The sequence below is a fragment of the Mytilus trossulus genome, chromosome 6 (genome assembly GCF_036588685.1).
Source record: "Mytilus trossulus isolate FHL-02 chromosome 6, PNRI_Mtr1.1.1.hap1, whole genome shotgun sequence".
Lineage (NCBI taxonomy): Eukaryota > Metazoa > Mollusca > Bivalvia > Mytilida > Mytilidae > Mytilus > Mytilus trossulus.
Genome location: NC_086378.1, coordinates 20,518,973 through 20,528,860, shown reverse-complemented (window position 1 = coordinate 20,528,860; position 9,888 = coordinate 20,518,973). Strand labels below are relative to the sequence as shown.

The following is a 9,888-nucleotide window of genomic DNA, read 5'->3' as shown; positions in this document are numbered from 1 at the left end:
CAAAAAGTAGCACATGCAGGTATATTTTTTATTACATATTTGATTAAATCAGGTAAAAAATAGCCTATATGCAAATTTTCACGAACTTGTAAATACAGGATCAAAACTGTATCGTATGCCCTTAACGTTGTCGTCCGTATCTTTTTTTACATTGACACATGTATATATACATATGTCTCAGTTTACTTTTGACACTTTTTACGTTATAGTATCATTTTAGAGGATACATTATGAGAATTTCCTTTATACGATTCCTCCATCAAGTTGTGTAATCCTTGAAAATCTTTAAGCGCTACAAGGGGGAAGGGAGGGGGTAGGGCTTTTCGGGACGTCGGGATCGAGTGTTTTTAGCTCGGGATTACAGGATTGATCCTTTCGGGATCCGGGAATTTTCATTCAAATTTCGGGATGTCGGGATTTAAGTTTCTTTAAATTCGGGAACTCGGGATTTCGTGTTATAAAGCCCGGGATTTCGGGATCAGGACCCCTACGACCCCCTCTTTTACAATGTCAAATGAAGCCAAATTGGGTTATTCATTTTTATGTTAATAGCGTTGTATAAAGCGTTTTGTTTCATCATTTGTTGAAAAGGCACATATGTGCATATATATCTGAAATATGAGATTCATGCACCTTTGAGTTGCACAGAAAGTGGCCCGCGTATTTTAAGGCATCAAATACATTACTTTTGATAATTAATGTAGACTCCGGAATTTAAAGCACAAGGTTCATTAATACCGGCGCTTTAATTTGTTTTCAGACCCTATATATATTTGTTCCAGACCATATGAGGATTTGGACCGAATGCCGCGGTATACTCGTAACTGTCTGACCATACGCGTATAGTCGGACCGTAAGACTATACTCATACGGCCTAGTCATGACGTACGGGCTGGACCAAACACATACGTAGACCACATGGGTTAATCTTTGTCAAACATTTATTAAAATCTTCAGTTTACTGAGTTTCACAAATTAATATTTAATGAAAAGATGAATATTCCGAATCTATATTCCATTCAAAACTCAGCACTAAAGGCACTCTTCTTTTCCTTAACATATTGTCGGGATTTCGCTAAATCACTTTTCCCGTTTATCAAAACATTTTAAACTCAACCAGTCTCAGTTTTACAAGTAAAAAGCTGGTAAACTCAACCAGTCTCAGTCTTACAAGTAAAAAGCTGGCCAGTTTGGCAGTTTTTGTAGTAATATTCCGAACTGTTCATAACTTTTATATGTTTAATTCCAATAACTGCATTTCAATTAGTCTAATTAAACTTGTCAATAAATAACTGACATGCTGTTAATTTCAATTGAACATTTTAGATTAATTCGAGATATCAGTTGATGTTGATTTGTAATATATATTTTATCTAATAAACTTTTTAAAGTTAATACAGACCGTATACTCCGACATACCTTTCGGCTATATACGTATCATTTGAAAAAAGCTGCACGTTTTTAAAAACTAAAATCATAACTTACTATGAACCATGAAGTTTTCAGAATCAGATTCAGACACACTCTATTTCTGTAAGAAAAACAAAGTTTAAGTATTTTTGTTTTTTTTCCACATATTCGAAATCCTCTTGTTGTATCCACGTAGTTCTAGTTTTCCCCGCTAACCCCCACTTTTCTTTTCCTGAATTTTATTACACATATATAGTTTTAAAAGCCGTTATTGAAAATTCTATACAAATTTTGTTATATTTTCATTTTTATTTTTTTAAAGGGTGCCAATGTTAAATATATGAAAAGTCGAGAGAGAATTATTTACACCAAAGAACCAAAGAACAAAATATTTTCCCTACCGCCAGTTTCCAGACTTGACGGTGACAAATATGTGACGTATATAATCTTAGTCTAAAAACGTTCACATGAAGATGGATATAAAGTTTTTGAAAAAAATATAAATATAAAATAAATCTTAGTATCCTCCCATAGAACCGCCACTGGATCGATTTTAAAGTTCCTAATATCAAACAACCTCGCAAGTCCCTCACTATATATTTCACTCTCTTAAATCCCTCTTATATATATCTTGCACTCTCGTAAGTCCGTCGAGTTATATATCACACTCTCTCAAGTTTGTCATATCATGCATTCTCGTGATCCCTTATATATCATGCACGCCTTATTTCAAGTTCCTCATATATATATATATTGCAGTCTCGTAAGTCCCTCGAGTTGACAGACACTCTCTTAAGTCTGTCATAGCATGTACTCGCGTGATCCTTTATATCACACACTCTCTAACATTAGTAACCACACTTTCCCAAGTTTCATTACATTTCTAATCCATGTAATTTTATCATAGTAAAAAAAAAACTAAAAGATTATAATCTTATACCTTACAAATTCGAGTGAAATGAAACACATATAATTCCATACGTTTACTGATAATGTTTAACCTGTTTTACAAATGCAAGTGCCTTTATAGGACTCGGAATTATTGCATAAAATTGATGGATACGGAACGCATATCCCTTGGAGATATAGTTTTGGTCTATTTACACCTTGTCCTTTTGTACTTCCGTGAAATGTTAGAAGAATTTCCCTCTAGATGAAATATACCAGTCTGATTATCTAACAATAATAATCACGATTTAACGTATATGTACAAGAAAATTTATGTTTGAATTTTATTTATTGTTTTATATTGATTGTTGTTTGCTTAACCACCAGTTGCAAATATTTCAAAATACATAGAAAGGATACCAGGAATTACAAAAAACAATGTCGGACATTACAACAGAGAACATCCAACACGTCCGTTTACTCCGAAAAATGATATAGCACTATACAACAAAAATCTTTCAATGACCTATATATTGACAGTATTTAGGCCCGTAGCCAGGAATTTCCAAAGGGGGGTTCGTTTGACTCACAAACTCGACTTTAACAGTCACAATTCGAACAGAACATCGACTTTAACAGTGCTTAATAATTACCATACCCCTGGCTACGGGTATGGTAATTATGATTACAATATATGTGTTTTCAGTCCTGTATAACCTTCATTGGTAATTCAATCGTCATCATGCATAGTATATGTATTCCCAATTAATCGTGTTACATTGCGTTAATCTCAGTCGGAGTCCAGTATTACTTTCTACAAGGGGTCGTTCGCATTACACAATCAATGGCAATTATGAAAAAAGATCAATGCTGACATAACACATCACTGTCTTATTCCTGCTTTTTCAAGGAAACTAGTGTCAGCTTCAGAATTGATAGTACACGGGAACTTTGTGTAGCCCTGCTTAAAGAGTTGCATATTCTCAGTTTTTGGTTTTTCAAAATTTCCATAGACTTTCACTGTGTAAGTTAAGGCTTTTAGGATTACACAATTCCTTGTGATACTGTTCTAAGATGTTTTTAGGAAAATATGTGGACTATGCAACCTCTAATATAGTTTGCAGAACAAGCTTGTTTTTGTCGTATATAAATACCAACAACTTCTATAATTCTTGTTATATATCCTTACTTTATAAGTAAGAAGATGTGGTATAAGTGCCAATGAGACAACCCTCCTTCTAACTCACACTGTGTAAAAGGTCAACAATTATAGGTAAAAGTACAACTTTCAACACGGAGAATTGGTTCATACTGAACAGCAAGCCATGAAGGCTCACACAATAACTTGTGTAAATCAATTCAAACAGGGGAAACGGTATACAATCTATATGAAGAAACAAGAAAGCTATTAACTATACACTAACAAACGACAACCACAGTGCTGAACAACAAGCCTGATGTAGAAAAGGTGCATAAAAATGCAACAGGTTAAAACGTTTTAACAGGCACCAATCTTCATCCTAACCCGAGATAGTATTGAAACAGTACAACTTAAAAAGACACACTATAAAATTTCAATTGCAATCAAAAGACATCAGATAGAAACAAGTAAACTACACTGAACGAATAAGTTTGATCTCTGACACCATATACAAACACAAAATTGAAACTTAAGTGCCCATATTTTGTGGAAAACTGGCAAAGGCACTAGTCTCTGAAAAAAGTATTTATTTTAGAGAAATATTACAGTACTGTATACATATAGATAAAAAAAAAAACAAAAAAAAACAAAAAACAAAACCCAGATGCAAGCTAATAATAAAGAAAATAGGTAAACACAAAATTAACTTTAAGAATTCTGCGTTTAGTTGGTCGTGTCAAATGCCTTTTTGTTTTACAAGCTTTTGAATGTTTTTGTAGTGCTTGTTTTAAAGGTTGGTATGTTTTCAGATTCATGGTCGACTTCCGAGGAACCGAATTGCTAGTTCTTCTGGATGTTTTCGGTAGAAATTCATGTATACAATGTTGCTTCCATCTTATGTAGTGTTCTCGTTGTGTTGTAAGTATATTGTTGTTTTTGTCTTTAATTGCATGTTTATTTAAGTTTTTTCACCACATAATTTTAGTTAAGTTACTTGGTATTAACCAATTCCTTTCTTTGATTTGACGCTGCGCTTTCTGCTTCTCTTGCTCCGCCTCGGTCTTCCATAAAAATCCTCTTGTTCTAGTTCTATACGAGTTGTTATCTTCACCTTAATACTTGTTGCTTGATCTGTATGTTTTGTTTTTAATTTCTCTTTAATTTTTCTCAGAATGTATATGACATAATTTGTTGCTCACTTCTTTTCTTCCGTCTTTCGTCTTTCAATTTTTAAGATTCAGGTGTTTTCCTTTCTATGTGTTCCTGTCTTCTTAATACATGTACCTTTTTATCGAATTTAACGTAAATTGTATGTATGTCCTGCCATTCATCATCGACTGGTAGTATTACATTTTTATCTGTGAAGTTTTTGTGTGAAAGCAGAGACATATGTCTCTGTATAAAACAAACGAAATAATGATAAAGAAAAAAGAGGAAATTTCATAAAATGAATGGAACAATATAGTAAGTCCTCTTATTATCATGCTTAACGTCTGAAGAAGCAATTGTAAATTTTACTTTCCAAGATGACCTTTGGCATCCAAATAACATTTTAAAGAGATATGGAAAACATTGCATTTTATCTTTTTTTCTTTTCTTTTTTTTTACATTTGATGCTAATATTTTTCAATAATAAAACCCCTTCCTCGTCGTAATTCTGTAGATCTGAGACTACTATAACGCAGCGTTTTAACACAGTGTTATAGTATTATATGATCTTATATGATATTTTCAGCATATATATATATCAATTAATCAATACTAAAATCAAACGATCATTCTATAAATAATTCATTAAATTTTAAATTACTAAAAATTTTATAAGTCGACAATCACAAAATCATAACGAATTGTAGAAAATGTTAATGAAGAAATTGTATTAAATATAGTATATCCAATCGCCCAATAATGCGTAACTGATAAGTCATGTGACGGCAGGTACGAATATAACCCTAGGGTAGGCCTCACAGGTTAACTGTCGCACCTGTTGCATGTCCAATGTTTACAGATGGCGCTGTGCCCGGAAGTGGTTTGTTTCAGTGGTATCAACATGGCGTTAGGGCCAGACTGGATAAGTCAGTCATGGTTTTTAGTTTGGATTTTTACTTTACTTCTGAGTGAATCTCAACCGAAAAAAACTTCTGTCTGTAAGTACTAAACTATATCTTTATGACTGGCTAATAATTACTATTTTTTATTGTTCACTGAAGCTTTAATGAATTCGTTTAAATTATGCCTTATCTGACTCGAGTTTGACAATGGATAGCACATCTTTTATATCGATTTGCATTCATTAACAATGCACTGCATGTGTCATAGTGGTACCAAGCGTGTAAATATGTATTATCACAAAATAGTCACATTTTTTAAAAATATTTTTTTGTCATTTTGAAAATGTGTTGATATTTATCATGTTATTTCTGTATTTTATTTTCTAAACTATAAACAAAATATGTCAATGTAGTCTTTAAAATTTTCTTTTTATATTTTAGAAATGACAATCATTAACAGAATTATATTTTTTAGATGTACAGATCGGTGTTAAAAATTAGAAAGTTGTATTTAAAAGTATACTCTTTTTTATCACGTTTCAACTTTTTTCCACAAAGAAGCAATTTTAAAGCTTGATTTTAAATTTGACTATTTTAGCTACATTTTTTACATTTAATTGACAATTGACATCCAAATAAAATTTTGAAGAGATAGAAAAAATGCATTGCATTCATCTATTGAAATTACATTTGACTGACATTTTTTATAAATAGAATTAATTTGTTTATTTTTGTTTTAACATTTTTATTTTTTATTCTTTGAAAATGTTGTAATGAAAAATGTATTTCTCCACATGCACATGTATAAAGTAGGCCAAACTTATGACAAACAAATTATTTATCTTGCATGATTTAAGGGAAAAAAATGAAATTAATTTAACTTTTGTCACAATGTATTATATGACATGTATGTTTATTTTAATTAAAATCTATAATTTTGATATGCTGACAACAGTAAATCCAATGTCTCCCCCCCCTCCCCCCTTAAAACAGTTAGTATGGCTATGACAGTAGTTCTATCAGTGACAAGGTTAAAAAGTATCTAAGTAAAACCAATGATAAGCTTTACATACATAAAATTCTCAATGAAAATTAAAGAATTTCATGGTTGTAGCACCATTACAATTGTATGCTTTAATTTATTTACAATTTTATAGGGTTGTATAGGCGTTTATTGTGCACACAGAAGCTCTTGCTACCAAATGCAATTTTTTCCATGCTTTTACATGTACACTACAATCACAATCTAATTACAATATAGCAGCCTTTTAGTTTAATTCTTTAAAAATTCTTATTGAATAATGTCCATGCATATGCATCTGGAAAACCAGAGATATATAAAACTAAGTACATTGTATGTTTCTAAAAAAACAATGATAATTCAAATTAAATTTCACATTGTATTATTTTGTCTACTCTTATTATCTAGAGTACTTTATGGTTCATATGATACAGTGAAAATTGAGTAATTGCATGTATAGAGATCATTATTTCCCTATAAACAAGTTCCATTCAAATTCTTTCCATGTAACAATGTATATTGTAAATTAAATTAGCATCTTTTTAATTTCATTCACTATTCTCTTCAGGTTAATTAACAATGCTATTATACAAACTGAAAACATCAAGCCCTTTAATAATAGATATATAACCTGAAAGTTTGCAGTGAGTGCTATAAAGCACAGCATCTTATAACCTGTAACTTGTTAATGAGCTTCAAATTAATACATCTGACATGGATAGAAAGTCTATTGGTGCTTAATGTGTAATTTATGTGGCATGCTTCTTTAATGTGATGTGCAAAAATAAAATGGAACACAGATGTTTTGTTGCTGACCACTGAAGCAAGCAGTTTTGTCCAATTAAATGTGTAAAACCCCAGGAAATTTGAGAAATAGTGTGACCATCATTCATTGAATAAAGGTTGGATTATGTTGTAAAGAGAACAAATTATCACATTTAACTCCCATCTTTTATGGGTATTTGGGAGGAGAAACTATTATGAAACAATCTTTTCATAAAGGAAAAATGAAGTGTCAGAATTTAAATGCTTGTAATCTGTATAAACCTTTATTTTTTTCTCTGTAAGGTTGATTTCACAGATAATGAATAACACAAGCCTTTAAATTTTACATTCATAACTACTATGTGTGTATTAATATAAACACATGCCAAAATAAGAAATGTTGAAGGGTATTATACAAGTTGACTGTAGATTGTATAAATGTTAGATATCCATTGTACACATGTATAAAATGTAGTTTCACAATAAATGAACATTGCACAAACATAGTTTTGCACAGTACTAATATATTGAAAAGGGTCATTACCAATGTAATGCATAATAGTATACAAATGAACATGCAAATATATATATGGGAGAAAACACATTTCCAGGCATTTGTAGGAAAAATAAATGAAAAATTTAGGTAGAATTAGCAAAATTTGCAATCATTTGTGATTTAATTAATATAATACAATATAATCTGAACTTATAAAGTTTTAAATTGTTTGTCCCTTATATTAGGCAAAATTTAATATCATTTATATTTTCATATATTTCGAAAGAATACAATAAGTAATTTTTATGTAAATCTCGGGTCTCCATGAAATATTTTTGACTTACGGTTATTCATGACTTTGACAAGTCCAAGGTCTTTACTTTTAGGAAGAAAATGAAATGCTTTAAATGTACATGTATAGTGGGAACAAAAAACAAAATTGTGGACTGGTCTAGATGTTTCTGGTTTAAAGGTGTCCTTGATAATGACTTATCATCTTATTGTTGTCTATTCCACATCTCGTTTCATCCCTACCCGTAGCCAAGGGGGTTCCGGGTGTTTTGAGACCCCCCTTGAAAACAAATAAGCACCGTTAAAGTCGACATTCTGTTCAAATTGTGACTGTTAAAGTCGAGTTTGTGAGTCCAAATACCCCCCCCCCCCCCCCCCCCCCCCTTGAAAATTCCTGGCTACGGGCCTGTCATCCATATATATTTATTTTAAGTTGGTCAGTACATGTGTTCCTATCACTTACAGAAATAGGTGATGATTGTTGGTTGCTGATCGTCCAGTGTCAAATATTTCATGCATGTTCAGGAGGAGCTAACAGAAATGAGGAATGAATAAAAGTTCATGTACATTTCTTTTTATATATAATCAAATGTAGCAGTATTTTGCAGTATTTTTTGGGAACAATATTTTTCATGTATTGTGAATTCAGTCTACTTATTCTTGGGATACAAATTTTAATGGAGTTCTTGGCTACAGGTGAATCTTGTAATCTTACAGAAAAATGCAAGTATGGCAATTGCTGAATCAATGAAAAATGGTACCAACAATTATAAATGATTTCATAGTACATATATATTCAAGTTATAATTCAACCCTTTTTCCTATTCTGTACATGCAGTGCCATACATTGTTTTGCAGGGCTCATAATTTTACAAGACATTTTACACCAATGTGTTTACACCAGTGTGTGATAAAGTTGATGAATGTTATTTGATATTGACACCTGAACAAATGTATGGGTGTCCAGGGACATACTTCACCATTTTGAGGTTATTAGTGACATTTTTTATGTTCCTTATTACATACATGTATGTAAAGATGTATCCAAAGTTCATAGTTTTGATGAGGATATCATCATTTAAAGAATACTTGTACTAGTACTTATATCTTAATATTTGTATAAGACCCAAACAAGTCTACAATAACAGTTACAACTAGAGTAGGTAACCACTAGAACCGTCCCCCTGGATCCACCACTGTGATGTGTATAATAAATGAAAAAATTATAAACCTTTTATAGCTTGCCATGCTGTATGGGTTTTGCTCATTGTTAAGGTCATATGATTATGATGACCTGCATGTATAGTTACTAATTATATAACTGCTACACCATTTGGTCTCTGGAGGAAAGTTGTCTCATTGGCAATCATACTACATTTTATTTTCACAACAGCATATACAAGTATTATATATGTGTCCAGTCTTAAATTTATAAACAGAAATGTATGCTGTATAAAGCTGGATTAATGTAAAAATGGATATAAATCTATAAGTACATGAATATATGCATATGAATGTACAATTGTATATGTTTGACACCAAAGCTTAATTTTATGTACATATATAGACAATAATCATGCATGGTTTTACACTACATTTGTATTTATTTTTGGGGCCCTTTATAGCTTGCTGTTCCGTATGAGCCAAGGCTCTGTGTTGAAGACTGTACTATGACCTATATTGGTATATTTTACAAATTGTGACTTGTATGGAGAGTTGTCTCATTGGAAATCATACCACATCTTCTTAAAAATAAACATATCTGTATAGGTCTTAAAAATAAAATACTGTATAGGTCTTGAAGTAAAATAAATGTTAATCACTA

The 9,888-nt window shown here is 31.5% G+C and overlaps 1 protein-coding gene across 1 annotated transcript in view; it reads left to right on the top strand.

The window, feature by feature from the left end:
- The first annotated feature begins 5,399 nt into the window (after nucleotides 1-5,399).
- LOC134720910 (uncharacterized) overlaps nucleotides 5,400-9,888 on the top strand; it is a 58,935-nt gene continuing 54,446 nt past the window's right edge. The window contains exon 1 of the mRNA XM_063583475.1: nucleotides 5,400-5,586. Coding sequence (XP_063439545.1) covers nucleotides 5,448-5,586 — 139 coding nt within the window. The 5' untranslated portion in view covers nucleotides 5,400-5,447. The remainder of the gene's footprint in view (nucleotides 5,587-9,888) is intronic.